We start from the raw sequence: 25,131 nt of genomic DNA on the forward strand, positions 1-25,131 counted from the left end.
ATCTTAAACACTTTTGGTTTATTTGAACAGTTACCTTATCTTACCTGATCTCTTCGACAAATTTTTATTAGGTCTACTGATTTTAGTGGCAACAAAATCATAAATAACGCAAAATATTCTTGTTTTGCGAAAAAAACATAGTGGGGTTAAATTTAAGTTTACGGATTTCAATTTCATTTTAAATTTCATTTATTTTAAGATTTAAGTTTCATGGATTTTTAACATTTAAGATTTAATTTTTAGATTTAAGTTTCATGGATTTTAGCATGGATTTTCTTTCATTCGTACTTTGGAAAAAAGACATTACCTGAAACATTCAAGAGAAAACTTTTTATATGTATTATTTTTTGGCTTGGTTTTCTTGACTTTTTTCAAATTACAAATTTTAATGAAAAAAAATCCTCAAATTTTTGTACCGATTTCGCAGCCCTGCCTACACATTGGTACTTGCGTAACTGCAAATTTGTCACCAGATTTTTGCGTTCTGGATTGTAGTTCTGGTACACTAAAAAGAAGAATATATTTCTGGATATTTATACTGAAAATAATAATAAGTTTCTGCAAAATTTAGACTGCTACACTTGCCGAGTCTTTTGAAAGCAAAACTAAAATATCTTTGTGGATCGTGCCTTCTTTATTAAATACAGTTTATTTAAGTACCTTTTCAAGTGCAGCCATCTTTGCCATCAATGAATATCAGCTGTCAGTTAGTTGACTTTACAGTATTCAACACCAAGTTTATTGGGCTTTTACGAGTTTAGTAATAAAGGTAATTTTAATAAAAAATATATACAGCCCAAAATGTAGACATTAAACGCATTTTCAGAAAACATTTTGAAAATTATGCTGTCTATCTTCAGTGCTATAAATAAACTTTCTTGAAACGTTTGCTTAACATGAGTTTGGTATCTACTGTATATTTTAGGCCCTTTTTTTTTTTTAGATTATCCAGGCGTTCCAACCATTTTGCTCATAAGATAAAATTTATTTTGCGACTCTAGACATTACACACTTGGGTGGCTCGTTTTTGAACTTTTTTTTTTACATTCTCTCGGAATAGTGGGGAAATGGTGCCAATGAGTGAGAAAACGCTCATGATAAAATTTGAGATTTGTAAAAAATTGTCTTCAGCCTCCTCATGGGCCCAAAAATCGAAAAATGGGGTCAAAAACGCAATTTTTTTTTTAAATAATTTTAGTTTGGGTAGATACAATATTGTTTAGATATATCTAATTAACCTAAGAAAAAAAAATTGGCGTCATTTGAACTATTCCTTCAGCTTCCTCACAGCTTCTGAAAGTTTTCATTTTGCTGAAAATTTCGCATTTTTGTTTGTGGTTACATAACTACAAACTTCGTCAGTGACGTAAATTCAAATAAAAGGACGTCACTTTTTCCCACCAAATTAACCCAATTTCATTAAAAAATGACGCAACAGCTCAGGGCAGGTCTATAAAGAGAAATACAATGACGTTTTATAGCTGGCAAAATGTCTAACGCAATTATGTATTATGTAACCACCCACAAAAATGCGAAATTTTCAGCAAAATGGAAATTTTCAGAAGCTGTGAGGAAGCTGAAGGAATAGTTCAAATGACGCCAATTTTTTTTCTTAGGTTAATTAGATATATCTAAACAATATTGTATCTACCCAAACTAAAAATATTTTTGGAAAAAAATGCGTTTTTGACCCCATTTTTTGATTTTTGGGCCCCATGAAGAGGCTGAAGACAATTTTTTACAAATCTCAAATTTTGTCATGAGTGTTTTCTCACTCATTGGCACCATTTCCCCACTACCCCGAGAGAATTTAAAAAAAAGTTCAAAAACGAGCCACCCAATTACACACCCAATATACTTTTATTTTGCAAAATCAAATATCGAGTCAAAAATTTTTAGTTCATATGCAGCAAAACCGTTTAAATTTCCACAAGATGCACACGTCTTCACTTTATCACCTGATCAAAACACCTGAAACAATAAATAAGTAAAAAAGATTTAAAGTTAAATGCTTGTCAACACCATGTGATCATTTTTGTGTTCTGTCATATAACAAATCAAATGGTGTTCCTACGAATTTGACGAGAAAATGCATTCAATATCTTTATGTTGCGCTTCTAGCTCTTATTATACAGTACACAGATTAATAACAGCACGTACTATGTTCAAATGATGCTGTACTGTATGCTTCTCAACGTCACAATGTATTGAAAGTATCACTAAGCAGAACAGAACTAATAGAATCATTGCATCTCTATCAGAGGTAAAACATTCATAATGGGCTCACCTTGATTACATCCGTCAGTATCGCATGTTGTGTGACAGTTACGGGTTGTCGAATCGTCGACGAGATCTTCTGTGCACAATGTGCCAATGTCAGAAATGCTGCAGCCTCGCGTTAGTTTCTCAAAATAGCCAGAACTGCTTTCTAGAAATAGAAAGCTGTACCATAAATCCAACGTTTCAAGAAACTATAAACAACGTAATTGCTTTGCATTTACTGTAAATAACAACCAGTATCAAAATAAAACTTAATTATAGTAAATTAACCCTATTCGGACTAACGGGTGGACGGGTTCCGTCCATACCTAAAACTTTCATCGATTACATAAAAGTTACTGGCTCAAATTAGCTGAAGTTTTATGACTTTTCCTAAAAATTATTCATCTTTGTTTTAGTAATAAAATGACATTTTTATGTGGTATAGTTTTTTAGTTATCAGCAGTTTTTGACACCCTACTCCTAAAATTGCCAGGTCATCTGAAAAACTTTATCATCGTATACAAGCAAGTTAGCAAACATTTGTATTGTTTTGTGCCTTCCAAAATTTACTGCGTGACCTACATGACTACTGACCATTTCGGATTACATGCATGACTGGACCGTGTGCCTTTTACGAAGATATTAACGATTTCAGGAGATTATGACGGAGACACCAGAAAACTTAAAAAAAAATCACTACTTTTAGCAAAAAAGCAATAGCAAATAACTGGTAGAGTATGTGTGTCCACTTAAAATTTTAACCAGTTTGTCAATAATTTTGCTTTAACTTTGGGAAAAAAGCAACCTCGTAACGTTTTTATATCAAAAGTTATTAGCAAATGAAAGTGTGGATGGAATAAGTCCACACGTCAGGCCATTACCTCACAAAAATAGCTTAGTCCGAATAGGGTTAAAGTAAAACTAGCCTAATACATAGCCAAAACTTTTTACTATCTCTTGTTCCGTGCATTTCGTACGTGTTATACGTTTCTAAATGCGATGTTTCTTACCATCACACTGCAGAAACGTTATACAAATCATGGAAGTTTCTTAATAATTTTATCTAACCCAACTATACCATCTTCAGTTATTCAAGCATCATCAGTAAGCGTTATACAGTATAACCTTGTATAACATATAACTTTGTCTGACTTGGATGCGTTTGTGAATCTTCAACTTTTATTTCACTTTGAAAGAGACAATGTTTGATCTACGGCAGGGGTTCCCAACCGGTGGTACGCGTACCACTAGTGGTACGCGGGAGCTTTTCAGGTGGTACGCGAGCAGCTCTCCGTTGCATGCGATATGTAGTGGTATTGTCAAATAAAATAGGCCTATTGCAACAATTGTTTAATTTGGAGTTTCTAAAATATGCGAACAACACTTTTATTTCTTTCCGTACTAAATTCTCTGCACTCAGTAAGCTACTTTTGTCGATCTTGCTCCCGGCTATCATTGTTATTAATACAATGCTGCTGTGCGAACTTAATGGTGTCTGTGACGAAACTATTACGTGTGCAATGTGGTCTGTGCAATTGCAGAATTGCGTTTATTCTGATGTTGGTTTTCCGACGTGTAGTGGCTGAATCCTGAACAGCATTACATTTTTGTCTAAATATTTGAAAATGTCGAAGCGAAAGAATAGCGCAGATTATATTAAGTATGGCTTCATTGCTATTCAACATCGTGGAGATAGCTTACCTCAGTGCGTGATCTGTATGAAAACCCTTTCAAATGCAGCTTTGAAACCAAGTTTGCTTAAGCGGCATCTTGAGTCCAATCATGCAGATAAGATGAATCGAGATAAGAGTTATTTTGAGCGACTTGGGGAGAACGTGAAGCGACAGCACATGGATCACACAGGCCAGTTTTACCGAAATAATGCCGGAATTGTGAAGGCATCCTATGAAGTATCTCTTCTGGTGGCCCAAAACAAAAAAGCTCATGTCATTGCGGAGTCACTTGTTTTGCCAGCAGCAAAGATATTAGTCAGAAATTTGATTGGAGAAGATTCAGTGGCAAAGTTGGATAGTGTATCGCTTTCTATCAGACAGCAAAAAAACAACGCAAAGAATGTTCTGCAATAAACTTCTGGCTTAGTATGGCTTCTTCATACCCAACGCTAGCTTCCCACGCTGTTCCACAACTACTGATTTTCCTTCTACTTGGGAATGCGAGCAGGGATTTTCTATTCTTATGAACATCAAATCAAAAAATCGAAACCGACTAAGTGCCCCTGGACATGGCTTCAGATGTGCTATTAGCAAAGTTATGCTACGTATCGATCAACTGGTGAAACATAAACAAAAACCTCATTAAATTTAGTTGTATTGTGTTTGTGTTTAGTTGTGTCTTTTTCTTTGTTATTCTGATGCGTTCTGTGCTGTGTGGTGTAATGGACTCTGTGATGTTTTGTTGGTAATTTTGCTACTTTCGCTGACTTTACATCCAGATTCATCATCTTGCAAATAATTTAATATTGAATTAAACTAGTTGTTTTGAAAATAGTGGTACTTGTTGACAATCCGTGGTGGCTAAGTGGAACGAGAACATAAAAAGGTTGGGAACCCCTGATCTACGGTATAGAACTATAGAGCTTCAGCAACGGATGCATAAAAGGATTTGAACAATTTTCATCCTAAGACTGAATAAAGCTTATCTGAAGCTAATTTTCAACATTTTGAAGGCTTATAAAGTTTCTACTGTAGCATCTCCACTGACAAGGAAGTAACATTGAGAATTGGAAAACATTATGTTTTTTAACTATGGTTTACTATAAACAATTTCATCCTGTTGGTCTCAATGATTCGAAAGTAAACTGGTGTTGTGTTGCTCAAATGCACACATTAAAAATTCCACTATTACAAATGGCTTTGTTGACTTTCTAATCTTTTGGCGCTGTTCAGAGCCTTTAAATTATTGTCCTCCGCTATTATGATGTTTTTTGGTAGGTTGTTGGTTTTCGCAAAATTTTTGAAAACTTTCACAAAAAAATCATTTAAATAACCAATTAAGATTATTGATCCATTGGTAGAACATGAAAAATGTTTTAATCAGTTAAACTTTAAATTTAACAACTTGTCAAAGAACATCAAAATTCTATATCTGCTCAACCCTTTCATACAATTCTGAAACTTGGACAGTGTTACAAACAGTGGAGAAACGGATAAGAAAGATGCATTGCCTCGAACCCTGAATTCGAGGAAGGAACATGACAATGATGATGAGTAGAAAATAGAGATCAATAATTTCACCAGATCATTTTCAAAAACCATAACAAAGGAGCAGCATCGATGAGATAGAACATAAATAAATCAAAATAACACTAACAGAAGTAAATCTAGGCCAAAGGTAGACAAAGGTTCCAGCTCTTATATGTTCAACTGCTTCCACCTGCTTTAGAACTGCTTTACACCTTCCAGTGCCTGTTCTTAAGCGATTGAAGCATCGTTAATACTTCCATGGCTCATCTTTACCGGAGGAAAGTTTTTTTACGGGAGAGAGTTTCATAGTGGTTGATGTCAGTTCAGCTGCCAGGTTTTGCAGCCTTCTGGATTCGCATACTGGCGGCGACCTCTTCTTGTAAGAAAACTGAGGAAAGAAAACTTTTTTTCACTTCAATTGCCTGGATGTCTCAAATCTATGTCATAAAAATATCTTTATTTTCTGCTGGTCACGTTTCTTCTGATGTTGGAAAGAGCAATTCCAAACAGAACGTGCAGCAACGTAATGTTGGTTGGTTTGAGACAACCTGTAATCAAACGGCAGCTATGGTTCAATTTGGGCTCAATTTTCTTGGCATGCACCGAGTGTTCTCAAACTGGGCACATATTCTGCAACTGAATAGCATAAGGCTAAAGCAGTTGACCATATTGTAGCTAGAAAAGTACTCTAATCAGAGTATCCGAGTTTCCGTAAGATAATGTTTCGAAAAGCCAACTTTGCTTTTACTTTTTTAATATGGGATCTTTAGGTGAAGCACCTGTTTAGTTTGACACCTATTGTAGGTGTATAAGATTCGTACAGTGTGCAATTATGTTTCATTCTAGGAAATTTTTAATTGATGTGAGGCATCCGGGGACGTAAGGCTGAATGCACAAATTTTATTGGAGTTGGCACGCAGGTGGTTCTCCGTGTAGTAATGTAGTATGTTATCAGCCTGTCCAGAGCATCGACAAGTAGCCTACTCTCTCTGTGGAAGTGATGTGTTTGCGTTGCGATGTTATACACAGTTCGTCAAAAAGTAGGAAGTTTCTTGCACAAGAATGGATTGGTTGTTGTTGTTGAAGAACTTTAACAGCCATCCGAAGGTGATTGGACCGAAATGTTTAATTTGTTCTGTTCGAATATCTAATCCAACACATTTACCTGTTTCAGAAATTCAATACCTTTCTTCAATTCTTCTACCAAGAAAGGAAATTTTAAACATATACGTACATTTCGAGGTTTCTGTAGCCGGGGCTTAAGCTTCTTTTTATGTTATTGTTGCTTACGCCCTTCACAAGAAGTTGATGGGAAATTTGATTGACAGATAGATGGTCTGGTTTAGTACAGTCGGTCGACAGCAATTTGATTGTTTTCCAGGCTTTCCAACTATTGTGACTCAGATCTGTGGATTCGATCATACAGAATCTTGCCACATTCTTTTCTTTTCGTTTGTGATAGCTGCCATCACATTTCCTCTGCTTCAGCTGTAGAGTGAGAGAACGGGTCTGATTGGAACTTTTTTATGGTCTTTCTAAACGTCTGCTGAGTTTTAATTTAGACCAAGAATGCAACGTGTCCTACAGCCTGTAAGAATGTATTTTTCGTTTTAAAGCAGTCATTAAAAGTTAAAAGCAATAGTTTTACTTCCACATACAGTATTTATAATACACCGACAGAAGTAACACACCAAAGATCAATATTTACCAGTGTTTGTTGTCTTTGTGAAGCAATGAGTATGAGCCGGCGTCGTGCACGCTGAAGGAGCAGCAGGGCTAACGCTGCATGAGTCACTTTCAATTGTCGAGTTTATGCTCGTACATTCAGAACATCGAGGTCTTGCAGCTGTGATTAAATATTAAAAGTAGGCTATGGGGTTTGATTAATCTAGAGTTAATCAATAGATCGGCAACAAAAACATAAACAACGACTCAGCATTAAATAGAATTATCATAAATGTAACCGTGTCGTTCATATCAAGCATTTCTGTGGGTTTGATACTTGTAGGAAGATACTTCATTTTCTTGATCATAAATGCAACATGTATTTTGTACAATTGTCCTAATAGTCTGGGAGCCTACGACAGAAGATTTCACCCCATAAGATACAAAAGGTTTGACCCCTTGAAGTTACTGGGGTCAACCATGTCGCTCACAAAAAGTATGGAAGATTGACCGCGCCGGGTGGATCTGGTCCCTAGAGCCCCCTAAAAAGCCCAAAAAGGGGGTTAATTTCACCCCATAAGGTACATGGACCAAACTTGGTGAAAACGAAGTTCTATGTCAGGACATCACAAAAATATCAAATCTAACAATATTTTCGAGTGAAAAGGTGATGTAAGACCCCCCCGAAAGTGACCCCCCGGGGGGTTAATTTCACCCCATAAGGTACATGGACCAAAGTTGGTCAAAACGAAGTCTTATGTCAGGACATCACAAAAATATCAAATCTAACAATATTTTCGGGTGGAAAGGTGATGTAAGATGCCTTCAAAGTGACTTCCCTTAATGTGACCCCCTCGGAAGGTTTATTTCACCCCATAAAGTACATGGACCAAACTTGGTCAAAATGAAGTCTTATCTCAGGAAATCACAAAAATATCAAATCTAACAATATTTTCGGGTGGAAAGGTGATGTAAGATGACTTCAAAGTGACTTCCCTTAATGTGACCCCCTCGGAAGGTGTATTTCACCCCATAAAGTACATGGACCAAACTTGGTCAAAACGAAGTCTTATGTTAGGACATCACAAAAATATCAAATCTAACAATAGTTTTGGGAGGAAAAATGATGTAAGACTCCCCCAAAGTGACTCTCCAGGGGATTAATTGCACCCCATAAGATAGGCTACATGGTCTAAAGTAGGTTAAATCGAAGTCTTATTTCACGGCATAACAAAAATATCAAATGTAACAATATTTTCGGGTGGAAAGGTGATGTAAGATGTCATCAAAGTAACCCTAAGAGGGTTATTTCATCATAGAGTACATGGACCAAACGTGGTCAAAACGAAGTCTTATAGGACATCAGAAAATATCAAATCTAACAATACTCTCAGTTGGGAAGATGATAAAAGACCTACCCAAAAGTGAATCTCCTTCTATAGTTTAATTTACTTCATCCCTTACTCGAACCAATCTTGATGTAACGGAAGTGCTATGCCAGGACAGTACCAATGGATTAAATCTAAAAATATTTTTATATAGGTTTTGGTGAAATACATTCACAAGCTGTCCCATGATGCATGAAATGGAACTATAGCCTACTTTACAAAAAGTTTTTGTATAAATCATATTCAGTCAAATGAAAAAAGGCAACAGGACATGACAATACATGGCTTTGTAACACCAAAAACAAAAAGTACATGAGAAGCATATAGGTTACAGTCATGGGCGCCGATCGCTCTCTAAGATTGGTGGGGACATTTACTAGGAAAGAAAGGGCAGACGAGCGAAGCGAGCTGAAAGATTGGGGTCTGTTCAACAAACAAACAAATAGGCCTACAGTAGATAGGCTACAAGTCTAATGCAATGTATTTTAATTGTCAGTGTCAGCATCGGACAGCAGAAGTCCAAACACTGCAACTCGGCAACGAGTCTCCGGCGAATTAAAAACGAAGTCCTTGGTTGATCCTTGGCTTGTAATGAAGGTTGATCGAATTCAAAACTTTATTGTGCACATAGCAGACCATTGCATGATTTGGCCGTTTCTGTGTCATGGTAGATCGTAACAAAGTTTTGATACGTCGCAAAGTTGAAAATGAGCGTTCAGCTGAACACGAGCGGGCTGGTGATATGAGCAAAAGTTCCACTTGCGGAAACATTTGCCGAACAGCGGATAGTATCTTCTTGAATATCATTCGAAAATCTTGTGCAAGGGACTCTGTATCAAAGAACTGAAGATAATCGTCTACCAAATGTGATTGTAGCTTTCCACTAAAGAGTGATTCTTGTAGAATTTTGTAGTGCTCAAGATCGGTCGACTTGAAATAGTCAGCAAGATTTTGCTGCGAGCTGTCAATGACTGCAAAATACTCTGACCGATCGATCTTGAAGTTTAGGAGGTTGACCATGGCCATGTCCATACTGAAGACGATTTGGAACGTGACAAGTCTTTTAAAAATTGGGTAGGGTAACAGTTTTTTCAATTGAAAAATATCTGCCTGCCAGCCTTCCAAATGCTGATTTTCCTATATACAATTTTTTGCCAAACCGGTAAGACGTTTCAGCAGCTCTTAACCTCAATGTAATAATAACTGAAAAAATAGCTTTTTTCTTATGCAAAAGTAACACAAGCTACACTTACTGCACTACATGCTTGTACGACTCTTTCAAAGTAATTCTAAAACTATGCATTGTGTGGCCCTGGCGTAACCAAATTAAATACCTATTAAAAACCTCTTCAAATTAAAAACCTATATAAAAATATTTTTAGATTTAATCCATTGGTACTGTCCTGGCATAGCACTTCCGTTACACCAAGGTTGGTTCGAGTAAGGGATGAAGTAAATTAAATTATAGGAGGAGATTCACTTTTGGGTAGGTCTTTTATCATTTTCCCAACGGAGTGTATTGTTAGATTTGATATTTTGTGGTGTCCTATAAGACTTCGTTTTGACCACGTTTGGTCCATGTACTCTATGATGAAATAAACCCTCTTAGGGTTACTTTGATGACATCTTACATCACCTTTCCACCCGAAAATATTGTTACATTTGATATTTTTGTTATGCCGTGAAATAAGACTTCGATTTAACCTACTTTAGACCATGTAGCCTACCTTATGGGGTGCAATTAATCCCCTGGGGAGTCACTTTGGGGGAGTCTTACATCATTTTTCCTCCCAAAACTATTGTTAGATTTGATATTTTTGTGATGTCCTGACATAAGACTTCGTTTTGACCAAGTTTGGTCCATGTACTTTATGGGGTGAAATACACCTTCCGAGGGGGTCACATTAAGGGAAGTCACTTTGAAGGCATCTTACATCACCTTTCCACCCGAAAATATTGTTAGATTTGATATTTTTGTGATGACCTGACATAAGACTTCATTTTGACCAACTTTGGTCCATGTACCTTATGGGGTGAAATTAACCCCCCGGGGGGTCACTTTCGGGGGGTCTTACATCACCTTTCCACTCGAAAATATTGTTAGATTTGATATTTTTGTGATGTCCTGACATAAAACTTCGTATTCACCAAGTTTAGTCCATGTACCTTATGGGGTGAAATTAACCCCCTTTTTGGGCTTTTTAGGGGGCTCTAGGGACCAGATCCACCCGGCGCGGTCAATCTTCCATACTTTTTGTGAGTGACATGGTTGACCCCAGTAACTTCAAGGGGTCAAACCTTTTGTACCTTATGGGGTGAAATCTTCTGTCGTAGGCTCCCAGACTATAAAGAATTCAGATATAAAAAATGTCAGCATCTATAGCAATGCATAAATTGAATGGGGTAAAATAGAGATTTTGCGTTGGAGCACAATATCAAACATGAACGGAAACTGAATAAACAAAAGGAAAATAATTCAATCTTAACATTTGAACATTGAAGCTGATTCTTATTTAAGGCAGAAATCTCCCTACACTTTCTTTTTGCCACAGTTGCTTCAACAATTTCTTAATATTTAGAAAGAAATCAATCACATGGAAACTACAGTATATCGAGTATGCAAAATTTGTAACGCATGAACCAATGAATGAATCAATGGTATTCCATTAAAAGAGGAAAAATACTATGACAAAATAATAAAAAAGCAAATTGGAAAAGTTACGCCATCCAACGTTGCATCCCGATGTGGTGCATGTCTCTTCACACGTCACAATGCTCAATCCAATCCCTGTTATCGGTTTCGTGGAACATGCTGGTTTTACAGACTTTGAGGAACACTCTCGCTTTATGCTGGCTATCTTGTGTTGAGTTGGCTCTGAAAAGAACATTTTGCAATCAGCTTGCTGGTACTTTTACTACGGTCAAAATCGTTTGACCAAGTGAAATATTTGTAGCAACAGTTGCAACGTTTTGTTGATGTATGCAAAGCAAACATATACGAGCTGTTTCATACTATACTATACCTATACTATACTATACCAAAATTTTATACTAAAATGTAGTTGAAGGCAAAAGTAGAAATGAAAAATGCATTATTTCGTTTATTAAACAAGAGATGCGAAAGCTGTTGCTGTATACGTTTACAGTAGTATATAATTGTACATTTACATGATTGGATAAATATCCTGTAAATTCATTAAGACCTCGATCGAACGAAAATGAAAGACGCCATACTTGAGTTTCCCCCTTGTTTAAGATCATCATTGGTGCATATTTATGTGTTCGAGTGGAAAGCGAACTTCCTCATATGCACCACTAATAACCTCAAACAAGGATGAAACTCAAGTATGGTGTCTTCCAGTTTTGTTTGATCCGGGCTCTAAATGACTTCACATTGAATTGCAAATGTACTCTTCATTATTTTATATACACAATAATATTTTAAACTCAATCATCAAATCATACAAAAATCTCAGTCAACTTTGGCAGAGATTGAACGGAAACAAGACATTTTTGAAAAAGTTTGTGCATTTCTGGAAATTACCATAGAAAAGTAAAAACTGTGGTAGAACTTCTAAAATATTTGAAATTTAAGCTCAAAGTAAAATAATTTTGCTCTTGATACTAATGTGGGGTAAAGCTTGATGATGCACTTGGTTACAATGTTTCTGAAATGTAGTTATGCTGTTACCTTGGTCTGTGGTGACGTAATAAGTTAGAGTCGACCTGCAATAAGCGGCTTCATCTGAGCAACGAGATGTTTCTTTTTTTTTTGTACATAGACCAGTTGCAATAATCCCAGAACATACTACACATCTCAAAGGGTTTTTGCTAACTTCTTTTGGTTTTGCTAAAAAAATAAAAGGCCTGATCGAATATGAACATCTAGCTAATTTCTTCACAATGTAGATATTAACGACCTATTTTTAGCCTGATGCTGCAAGTTTGCTGTGGTAATACCAAATTGCACTAGCTTTCTGAACACAGTTCCCTAGTTATGTGCTATGACAAACATTCGTCATAGCACATGACTAGGGAACTGTGTCCTAAAAGCTAGTGCAATTCGCTATTACCACAGCAAACTCACAGTATCAGGCTAAAACAAAGAACTCAGTTCCATAGTCATGTGCTATGACGAATCTCGTGGCTGGAACAGGCCGTTAATATCTACATTGTGAAGTAAGCAACAATCATGCTGCTAAAAGCGAAACTCCATCTATTGTCTCTTGTAAATTATTTTGAACAAACAACAAATGTGCGTGTCCAAACGAAGCCAAACAATTTTTGTAGTACCATTTCCAGTATGGTCATTTACTCTTCCTAGAAAACTGATTCACAATTGGATCTTTAAGTAAACCTTTTAGGATCAACTATGACTTATTATCTTTCAACGCTTCGAACACTTATCTCGTGTTATCGTTTTTAGCTTTAGTTCTAGTAAGTCTGAGATCGATTCCAGGTTGAATAATATCAAACACTTTAAAATCGTCCCCGATTGTAATCTATTTTGCATAACGCAATGAGAATATATCGGGTGATAATGTGATGACATCGTAAAGCTGATACAAAATTTAAAATGAGCCTTATCGCTAAAAGACCTTAGCAGTTATAGAATGACAATAACCAAACCATACCAACATTGCTATTATCAGTTCACTTGCAACGTTTTAGGCTGGTTGCGGTATTTTCTCTGTCTGTCTTTACTTTTAGTAGGATTTAATATTATTACAACGTTCAAATACAATTGAAATTCATGGTGAGTTATTTTTGCCCTTCCAACATTTGTTTTTGCCTCTTAAAATGTTCTTTCTAGCTACGTCACTGTTTTAGTCAGCACACAGATGTCGTTTTTTACACAACCAGTTGACAAATATTAATTACCTGCGTTGCATCCATTTTCAGCGCAGAACTTTACGCAGGAATAGGTGATATAAGGTTGAAGGTATGTGCGCTTTCTTTCAGCAAACTTACACAATTCATGGAGTTGGATATGGCTGCGTTGGTCAGGTGAACAACCCCGTATGACAGTTCTCTTAGTAATGCTAGTATCTGTAAAAGAATAATACAGTACAGGATATGGGTGTAAAAACTAAATGGTTATGCACTATACAGCTCTATACAACAATGTTAGCAAAGTCTCCACAAAATTGAGATAAACTGTCAACTTTCCATTGCGCAACCTGATGGGAAAGTCTTGAAAACACTTTTAGCCAAGACACAAAAACCTTTTCAGGATATCTCTAAAAATGAAACCTGAAACTCAGCACAGCTAACGAGACAGCAACTTTCTATTTACACAATCAGCAAAGTGATCCTGAGGTGAATAAAATCAACGGAGTTGTCGTCAAACCTAGTTCCAAGGTAGCCACATTAACATAACAACTTTTGTAAAAGCCTTTAAAGCATGAACCAATCAGAAGCTGCGTTATTGTAACGTCATTACAAAAATGGAAGTTAAAGGTAGAACAGAGAAAAAACGCAAATAGTTCTGATAGAAACTAAATTAAGTAAAAATTCCACCGTAACCAGCGTGGATAAGAAGGCTAGAGTTAATGAATACATTTCGATGACGTGGGTTCGATTTTCCCCTGTCATAACTCTTTTGTATTCTGTAATTACCAAACAAAGTTCAAAGCAAGAACTAACTCATTGGCTGAGTGCTAAAAGGGTCATAATTGGATGGTAGCCACTTATACAATATACATGTGCTGATTGGTTAACGGTGTTATTGGGTCTTACTGAAAATTGACATGTGAAAGTGGTTTGTTATGGCTTCACAAAGGTGTTTTGACCAGAACAATGAGTTCTTATGACGTAACGTTATGGTACCTTCTCGAAGTTGCTGGTCAAAACAAACCGGCTATGAAGAGTGGCGTAACTTGCGTGATTGATTATTGAGATGATTATTGAAATCGATAAAAATTGAAGCTGAAATTATTGAATACGTGTAGGTGAGAGTTCTAACATTCCATGTTCCAATTCTAGATATCTGTTTTCTAAAGTTTCTTGCATTGTTTGAGTTGGCATAATGTACCACGGTTGCTGAATGACGATCCCGCGGACCCCGTGGCCAGTGCTCTGCCTGTGGCACTTGTAAAGATCCTGCGTTACCGGACGCGACACCTGCACGCATTGAGCGCCGACTGGTCTCGTTTACGTCATTTGTGTTTCTTTTAATTTGTTGTATCATAGTTAACTAGGCCGAATACTGGGGTGGGTGGCCTATGTATCCTTCCCCAGGGGACGATATTGGTTCAAGAGGAGACAGAACTCCTCTCTATCCAGGAGCGCCGGTGATGGAAAATCGATCAAACACGTGGAGGCTCCGTCCCAACATTTATATCTAATTTCAATACATCAATCAGCCAACCAAGAACACTTTGGGACACTGCGCGACAAAGGGAACACTGGAAAAATTTACGAACTGAGCATCTAGTTCATCAAAGGCCGCATCGGCTATGATACTGTTGATGATGAGATGAGAGTTGGTGCTATTAGAAGTTGTGATCGAGATTAGAGTTGTATGAGAAGTCGTGAGAAGAAGTAAATTGAAGTTAATTATCAAAGTTACAGGTGTTGGAATCTAGTGCTGTTTACAGTTATTTTTGATTCATTGTTGGAAGCGCTGAACCATTCGTTAAAGTTCTTCAAGAATTTTCATTTATCACCTCACAAGTAGAACTATTCGACCATTTATTTGACTATTTTACGTTTCATATCTCAATAAAATACTTCATTAATCCTTCCCAAGTCTCTTTCCTGGTAAGAGATAGAAAAAATCGTGACAGATTATATTAGTATACTAGCTTGCTTTGGTATAGGTCTCAGTTTAATTTGATTTTTATTGCAGTTCTGCAGTTCTGTTCTACATTCCACGAATGGTTTAATTTTGGACGTCACGCCTATTATCTCCATTTTTGTCAATTATTTTTCTTACTGCAGTTAACTGTTACGAAAGAGTGTAGACATTGTTCTCAGGTCTTCCGCACCACCATCATGCTCGGGATGTTGCTTTACTAACTACAGTGTGTGTGGTCAGATTGCTACTAACAGTGGTGGACTGCTGGTACAACACAAACTTAAGACTGTTGAACTAAACACCACCATTACAACAAATAAAGCTTAAACAACACTAGAACTAGAACGAAAGAACCTGTTATTCGTTAATCTTGCTAAACTGAAATATGAGTAACAACCCAAATCTGTTGTAACAAATTAAAATCTGTTCTAGATCTGACAAAGATCTGGTCAGGTCTGTAACCGATCTGGTAAGAAAGTGGACCAGATAAAGTGGTTGTCTGTGAAGGTACGGTTCTGCTTCGAGGAGTGGACTCGACGATAGAAACAAGTGATAATCAAGTGGATAGCTGCAGACATTTGTGCAGTAGCTTTGTCTTTTCTTGGACAAGCTTTGGAACCAAATCAGGCTTTCCAATCTAACGTTTTGCTCTTTCAAAATAACATCGGCTGAAATCGAACCCATTTCCGCCAGTCGCTCAACGTTTGCTTCATGAGGATAAAAAAGCATTTCTGCGGTTAATCGAGCAGGTCATAATGTAAAATTGAATGGAGTACAGCTATCATTGTGCTAATTTCTTTCATTTTTGACGCTGACACTCGATCTATTGTCTTATCCCTGACGAGACAGGTTCGGGCGCACCTCAACCGTCTTCGTGCGGGGAGAATTGTTTGTGCGCAACCCCATGCACCAATGCAGAGTATAGCATCTTCTTGCTTTTACGATTGTGGTGCTGATGAGCAGCAACAATCTACATACCATAATTTTACTAACTGTACCATCTTTAACAAACCTAAAGAAGCAATTTGGATGATTTATTCATTCTTGGAATCTTGACTGTAGTGGATGATGATTGATGACACCAAGGACAGGTTGTTGTCTAATGGGCTGAGTGTAGTATGGGAAACGCTGAACACCAGGAGTGATGAAGAATCGACGCTCGGCCCGAACAGCTCAAACGAAAAAGCAATGGACATTATCATTTTAGAATTTCAATAACATGATATGCGCTCTTCTGGTGTAAACTAACCTATAAACAAGATGTTTCAGGTGATAATCTTTTTTTTTGACGATGCGTCAACCAGGCGCCATTGATTTCTTCAGGGAGCTAGAGCAGGTAATAACAACTTGTCTAGAATGGTAGAACACAAAACCATGTTGCTGTAATCTAAGCTTATTTGTCATTATCATTATAACGAATACATTTTAACTTATGTTCGCAAAGAATATTTTTACCGTAACCGAATCGAGTTGTTGTGGAGGTAACACAGAATCTGCTTCTCCAAAAATCACAAATGGTTGCATCTGTCTTGTTTTCACAATCTTCATCAGTTTCGCTGTTGCATTGCACGCACTTCTTGATGGCTGAAGACACAAACGAACTTGGTAAAATAACCACGGAACGTAGGCCTATCAACGCACAACAGCTATTCTTGTGGTTAGAGTTATAAAAGGTATTAAATGCTAAAAGGTTTGAAGGTTCATCAAGATACTGTAGGCTATGTATTTTTCTAGCAAGAATTTATTTTTATCTACCGTATCTGAAATACCTTAATTCATTCATGGCGGTAGCACGACAATTTAAAGCAGACAATTCAAAGCCGAAAATTCAAAGCCGTTTATTCAAAGCTGATGATTCAAAGACGAAAATTCAAAGCGGTTGATTCAAACACGACGATTCAAAGACGAAAATTCAAAGCCGTCAATTAAAAGCCGATAATTCAAAGCTGAGATCAACGACAAAAAACAAAACAGAGAAAAGCCGACAATTCAAACCTAAAATAGTTCATAAGAAAACAGTTTCAATTTAATTACATACCAAAAGCCGACAATTCTAACAGAAAATAGTTCGCAAGAAAACTACATGCCAAAGTTGTGAGCAATTCCACGCAGATACTGAGCCGTTGTCGAGCATCATACTGTTGCACAATGCGAAGGATCCGTTTATTTAGTTGTTCATATTTCCTTTTTTGAGATGGAGGATTGTGGCCTGCCACAAGACGTTCCATTAGGACTTCGTTATGTTTTTGCTCTTTCGTAAGAGCGTTGATGCAGCGAAAGATGGACGGACGAAAGCAACCGACAGTTGATTGAAAACGTCTATGCCACCCTTCAATGCTATTGTTGGTACGATGCTCTCCACGCAAAGTGCGCTGATAAATTTCAAAGTTCATTTGGGAACACAGCAGGTCTTCGATGCTCGTGGCGAGTTGGTCGACCAATCCAAGTGTCCTCAAAGTAATCAGCTACAGGTTGAATTCGGTGATCAAATTCTTCATATATCACTAGGACTTGTAATGCGTTCTCAACGTCTTGTTCTGGTACAAAAGCAAGTGCTGCCAGGCTCCGCGCACTCATTGCAAACTTTCCATCATCTTCTTTATAAGCTGCTACCAATCCAAATTGCTGTATTTTACGCCAAACACATTGCTGTAAATGGAAAAAGCAGCCCGTCAGTGAAGTTGCGGGAAAATTGTCTTGAATGGCATTGATTGCAGCCTTCTCAAAGTCTATCATCCAGGACATTGGATTTATTTGAAGTCGAAGGTTTTTTATAGCCTGCAAAAGTCGACAATAGGTTTGAGCAGCTTTGTTCGGAAGAAGAGCATAGACAAGAGGTACAATTGTGCCTAATTCAATAGCATGGATGGTATATAGCTGTTGAAAGAGATGGCTTGGAGCTGTGCTAAACGTTCCATCAGAGAAATAGCTTTGACTCTGAGAGAGAAGTTCAAGGTTACGCTGGGTACTGAAGTTGCATATGCGATCATTTCCAGGCCCAGAATCATAAAGCAGAAACACAGTTCCATCATCCAATTTCATGAATTCTAATGGAATTACCAGTTCTTCAGCATTTGACGGCTCCACAGGAATATTTTGTACTTGCCTTCTGGCTCGCTGAATGCTGCGTTTCAAAACACGTTCCTCAGGAATTTGAGCTTCTGCATTTGGATGCAAATCTGCTGTTGCCGCCGTAATGATTTGCTGAGTTGTAGCGTAAGACGTTGCTACTTGCAACTTAACCTGGGCACAAACGTCCAAAACCTGCTTACGCTGACCATTTGGAGCGTGGTTATGTTCTCCAACAAATTTCACTGCTTTTTCATTGCAGACATGCATTCTTGCTTTCCACTTATTTTCCTTCCAATACTCTTCACACAACCATAAGCTTAACCCCTCACCAAGCTTACTATCCCTGTCGTGATTATAGCAGTAGCCGCCATGGCATGCTTTATTCCTTCCTCTTTCCGTTTTCGTGAAAGAAACATCCATACTACTCCTTGTTCGACTTCTGACTAACTTCAGCATTGCAAAACGATGGACTTTTGAGTACAGTACGAGCTCGCACTCTTATCACATCACAATAAGATTAATTAATTTCAATTATTGGCTTTTCCAATCAAGCGGATTAATTATCGTCAACTTTGAACTGCCGGCTTTCAATTGTCGGCTTTCAATTGACCGCTTGGAATTGTCGTCTTTGAATTATCGGCTTTCAATCGACCGCTTTGAATTGTTATCTTTGAATTATCGGCTTTGAATTTACCACTTTGAATTATTGGCTTTGAAAAGACGCATAACCATTCATGGCTTATCACACCAGTGTCGGAGACAGAAAAACATTGTGGTAATGTTTCTTAAGTTGTTGTCTTTACATGAAGGCCCTAGAATCAGTTGGTGAGTATATGCTTCACCATCTAACTGTCTAAGCCACAATCACACATTGGATGGGAAATCATGTTACATTGAATGAGGTTGTTTTTATTTTATTCGACTCCGCATCGGATAAATGTGAAGATTGAACCACAAACATATAAGTTGTTGTATTATTTTACTCACATTTCTAACACTACGGCAATGCACAGAAATTTTATTCGTTCTGCTGTTGCACATTGTCATGAAAATCAAGCCTCAGTGATGCGGTAACAAGCAACTTGTATGTTTACGCTTTAATATTTCTCCTCATCAGATGTCATTTTAACAATTGCTTATAAAATAAAAGGAAGTGTGGAGTTTTTTCACCCTCAGAACTTTACCGGATAATATCACCAATTGACTATAGTCCAAGGCTTTACGTGGAAAGCAGCAATAAATGAATTTATTATTGGTTTCTTTGTCAGCGATTTAGACTGCAGATGTAATGACATGCACATTCACATCAAGATGAGTCAAGTAGATAGTTTTACTTAAAGTAAAAGTTATGAAATAACTTTTTTGAGAAATATTTCTCAAAAATAAGCTTAAAGTGAGTTACAGAAAGCAGAAAACATATACACGTACGTAAGTAATAAGGATGGTCCACTTGAAATCGGTATGTTCCAAAGGAACTCTGAAAAGTTTCTGCAAATAATTTACAATTGTTTTGTTTGTTGCTTTGGCTTCAGATAGCCATGCCTAAACTTATTTTAAATTTATTACTTCTTAGACGTGGTGGTGTGTGAGCATACGGTATAGGTCTGTGAACTCATTTAATGGAGGTAATAACATTTTCGCTTCCATTGTGAGACCATTAGACTTAGAAGATACCAATTCTTACTGCGGTCCGGAATTCCAACTGTTGTCCTAGTCTTATTAGAACTGCATCAAGGTTCCATATTAACCAATTGTGTGTTTATCATCATGATGGATGACGTCAGCCGCGCAGACAAGTGGTGCGAACTCTGGTACAGCACTCGAAAGGGCACCGCTTCGACACCGCTTGTAAAGCTGCGACTGTGTCTTTGGCAAGACACTTAAATAGATACTTGAAGGTGGACACGAAGAATAGCTTCCTTGCTTTTCAGTTAAACAAAAAAAAAATTAAAACCCTCAGCCATTTCTTTCCATGTTTGATTGTTGCTTAGTGGAATAAAAATGAGTGCTTTGGTCCACCTCAACTGGTGTAGGCTTGACACTGAGTGAGGGCAAACAATTGCATTAATTTTGTCAAGAAATCTTATTACCTTACAAGCTAAGTAGGCACCATGATTCTTTCTTGCCTTCTCGTAAAGATTGTTAATCAACATGAAAAAAATTCAAGTGCTACTGAATAAGTTTGTCTGATGGTGCTTATTTTTCCAAAATCAACAAGTAGGTCTACAACTATTTTTTATTACAAGCTTAACGTCCTGAAAATTGGAGATCTTATTAAATTAAAGAATGCAAAGTGGATGTAAAATTATGTGCATAACATTTATGTTTCAATGAAATGATGCTACGGAATCAAATACTAAAAGAAATATATGAAACATCTTACAATACATTTAAGTTTAAACATCAACGTTTTTTTTTAAGATTTTGTATAATCAATCCTGAAACATCATTTTCTTATCTTTTGGATGTATTATCTATTTATTTTTGCTGCCTTTTTTGTTTTATTGTTGTTAGTTAGCATACTACTGTATTTAAGTTTCATCGGTGTACTTAATGTATGGTGTTCTTTTCTTAAACTTTTTGGGTAGCAGTTGACCACGGCGACCTTCTGATATTTCGCCACCATCTTTCTTGTACCAACTACTCGCCATTTGTGTTTATTGTAATTGTGCACTTGTTTTTCTCGCCAACAAACACAATAAACTGAATTGGTCAATGACTGCCTACGGATACGGCTTGATTGGTTGCATTCTGCAGACATTTCCATATTTTACCAACCTTTGGCTACTGTTTGAATAAATTTTTCTAAAAAAAATCTTTATTGACGTTTTTTTTTATTGTTTTCCCAAGTGAAAAATTGGATTTTAACATCGCCAGGCTTGGAAAAACTAAAACGATTTGATTTACAAAATTTCAGTTAAATTGTTTGCCACTGGTTAACAGTCTGATTGAACTCTTTTAAGTTACTGCTTCTGAAAGGCAACAAAATGCTTTTACATCATTTACAAGCCGGCAAAACTATAAAAGTCGGAAAATGTTTCAATCAGACAGTAACAGTAGCGGTAATCAACATCTGCAAAATGAGATAAATCAGGCCGCACCTTCAGGTAGCCATGACTGAATATACTGTATAGACACAAAATAGCGTACTTACCAGGCATCAATGCATTGCAGAGATTGCTTGTGCAATGATAATAGCATACAGCGTCGCTCAGTACACGGGTTTGAGAATGTCGTGTTATGCATCCATCCTTTGTTGGAGCTTCATTTGTTGTAGGATCACGATCTGTGTAAGGATTCTGGCATGTTCTTCTTACTTGCGACAATGCACCTAATAACCAAGAGCTATGATTTAAATTACGAATAGAAGGAATATTGGCAAATAAATTTATCACATTTTGAAGACATAATAGACGATCCAACGCTACCCTTACAGGTTTGTCAACATACGACAGAAAGGAATGAATCAGTTGCAATAGAATTTTATCTGGCTGTGCTCGAATTGCTACCACTCTTCATCCATGGGGCTACAAAAACACCACAACTTGTCCAAACTGCAAAAAAGCAGGCAAACTGTTGATCTTTTGATTTCAGCCTGTCCATGGACTGCACGATCCGGTGGTTTCAATAAAGTTTACCAATGCGGAAATATATTTAAAAACTGATGTCAAACAAAATTTCCATACGAAACTATTACTACCTAATTTTACAAACAACTCAAGGTTAATGTTGTAAAGAAATAGTCTCATTTCTAACAATAATAAAATAGACTTATAGTAAGTTTTTCTGTAAAGTAAGTACAAAGTTAAAATGGTTATGAATATAATCAAGATAAATTCAAAATGATATGAATTCTTTTTTAATGATTTTAACACATTTTTATAAAAACATGATTTTCTATGTGTATGAAGGAACAGGCTCATTATGACCCCCATTTGTGATGAATAAGTTATATTATAGGCGTAAAGTGTGTTCAGACATTTTTTCTGGGTAACAAAATCTTACATTTAGTTAGGAGATAGTTAACCTACGGAGAAAAATTACACCACTACCACTGTTTAGGTTTTACCTAATACCAAGATATTTATATTGAAATTTCGTAAATTTGATTTTACGTTAACACAAATAACATTTAACATGAACATAACGGTATAGGAACAGCCTAGGTGCTAAAATTATTTAGTAAATAAAGTATCCAATTGGTTGCAACGCTAAAAAATTGCAAAAAGAAAGATGTTTTTATTAATTAATAGCAATAGTTTCTAAAGTGGGGCTAAGTTACTCCTAGTGATAGTGTGAGATTTTTCGTGAAGTAAAGCGGTTCCACAATCACTTCATTATGAGCAATCACGACAAAAATAAATTCTGAAATGCGAAAAGTAGGCAACACTTTTAATGGGGTTCGAACCGACAAGGTAAGATTGATTGTTGGTGGAAAGAAAGTTGAAAACACTGCATTCTTTCTTTCAAACAACGAAAAGCGAGTACGAGCTCGAGAATATTAAACTTGTTTATAAATATTAACATTAAAGTTGCAATTAAAGCTTTACTTATTTTCTATACATACATGGTATAAAAGTATGCGATATAAACTAAAAACGCAATAAACACAAGCGGAATGCAAGACAACTTACCATTGCTGAAAGCAAATTGCGTGAGACAGTAATGACCGTCTGGACAAGACACAGTTGGTGCAAACGACACATTTGCTGCACAGTTGTATTCTGCTGGATTCTTTTCATTGAAGTGTCTTAATCTCATACTGCAGGAGTAACAATGTATTCTTGGCTCTAGATAAATTAAAATAATACTTAAAAGAAAATGCCAATTTTCTTTAGTTCAGTTCAATCCTCTGAGCACTGAAGTTGAGTTGTTCCTTTATTGTAACATAGCTTGGCAAATATTTTACAAACACTTACGATACCAGCGCGGTGGCCGAGTGGTTATCGCTATCGGTTATGCTACTGATAAATCTAAGATCGATTCCAGGTTGGGTCAAACCAAAGACTCTAGAAACGGTACCGATTGTGTTCTTTCTTGCGTAACGCAGTGAAAATAAATCGGGTAATAATGTGATGACATCGTAAACCTAATATAAAATTAAAAATGAATCCTGCAGCTAAAAGACCTTAACTGTTGTATAGTAACATTATTGCCTCTGTGAATATTGCAAACAAGTGTAAGCTACGTTTGTGATACGTATGTAGGTTATTCTCAGATTGCACGATAAAATACATTTGTTACTCTATTATTTAACATGAGTAACCCGCCCGTGGACGTCTCTATAATAGCATATGGATTGGAAACCAAACGCTACCGTTGAAGGCTTAAAAAGATAAGGCGTCAAAAGAATTACAATATTGGCACTTTTAACTCCAAATTTGGGCAATTTGGCTTTTTTAAAGGGATTCTTAGGTTAAAACATGGCACGTTTGAAATACTTTAAGCTTAGGCTATGGTAGTAATCATGCTGCTGACAAAATCATCTCAAAATCTAATATTATGAAAAGTAAAACGGATTTGGCAAAAGTTGTTAAAGGGATACTAAAGGAAAAACCTGACTTGGCGATGTTCCACGTTCTTTGTGTTTAACATGCTACTATAAAACGATTTTCAATAAAATTTTGCCCCATTGCGGTCTGACCACCATTGCGCGTGTGCTCTTGTCAGAGCTTTCAAAACGAGATTGGCCTGAGCAACGAAGCGTGCGACTGTGCAGTCTACGTAACAAAAGACTAGCAATCAGCTGATCTCGCAATAAGTGTTACTGTAGGCGATTTGACTGTAGGTTATGTATGTATGTACATCAAAACATTACATTTCAACATCAAAACATCAGACAGTTTGCTCAAAACATCAGATGTGGTAACGTGGCTTTTGTTATTGCTGTCTTTTGTGACGTATTCTCGAGCAGTGTTTGCACTTTTTGGTTATTAAAAAAAAATGAAAATAAATGAAACATTGGACTTTGGGCCTTGCTAGCGCCTTTGAAAACATTTTTTTTTCGGTAATTTTTCTTGAAATGTATTCTTGAATGTTCAGTTTACGCATTTTAATGCTTAATTCCCGTTTGACATTTTCCTTTAGTAGGCCTTTAAACCCAAACTACCAACGCGAACTCTGATGTGGTCTACGTCGTGTTTTCTGTTGATACTGTGCTCGTCATTCTTTACCTGCATTTTGTAGGGTTGTCACGTTTAAAATGAACCATTTGTATTTTCGAAAGTTAAGTTTCATACTAGTTCAAGAAATACTCTATGGCAGGGGTTCCCAATCTTTTTTCACCGTAGTCCCCTTTGAAAATTTTAAAAAATCAGTGGCCCCCTATTTTTTCAACCCTTTGAAAAAATTAAGAAACGTCATTTTAATTAAAAAACTTGTTTATACAGTAACCGGTCGTAAATGATAAAATGATATAAATACAACACACAATAAACATGAAAGTACATTAATTAGTTATTACATATGCAGTTAATGTGATGGTTGAGCTTGTTTTTGCTCTGACAATGTCTTAATTGCTGGTTTGGTGGTGGAAAGAGCAAGCCGCATGTAATGTTGATATCCAAGACACTGCGCTGATTTGTCTTCAGAAGTAACATTGTTGAAAACCCACATTCACAACGATATGTTGATGGGAATGGCAACAGCAATGGCATAACAATTTCATTAAGCTTAGGTTACGATTTGCTTAGTTTTGCCCAAAATGTGCTCAAACTATCTTGCTCAAAGCTCTTTCGGGTTG

At 36.7% G+C, this 25,131-nt stretch overlaps 1 protein-coding gene across 1 annotated transcript; it reads right to left on the reverse strand.

The window, feature by feature from the left end:
* Positions 1 to 1,707: 1,707 nt before the first annotated feature.
* On the reverse strand, positions 1,708 to 17,545 carry LOC145773674 (uncharacterized). Its single transcript, XM_082584841.1, has 8 exons — positions 17,356 to 17,545; positions 16,773 to 16,901; positions 13,400 to 13,567; positions 12,210 to 12,368; positions 11,241 to 11,393; positions 7,174 to 7,311; positions 2,288 to 2,428; positions 1,708 to 1,971 (listed from the first exon to the last, which is right to left on the reverse strand). The coding sequence occupies exons 1-8, from the start codon at positions 17,543 to 17,545 to the stop codon at positions 1,955 to 1,957; spliced, it is 1,095 nt and encodes a 364-aa protein (XP_082440967.1). The 3' UTR covers positions 1,708 to 1,954.
* Positions 17,546 to 25,131: the final 7,586 nt, after the last annotated feature.

Source organism: Aplidium turbinatum, chromosome 1 (assembly GCF_918807975.1).
Source record: "Aplidium turbinatum chromosome 1, kaAplTurb1.1, whole genome shotgun sequence".
In the NCBI taxonomy this organism is placed as follows: Eukaryota; Metazoa; Chordata; class Ascidiacea; order Aplousobranchia; family Polyclinidae; genus Aplidium; species Aplidium turbinatum.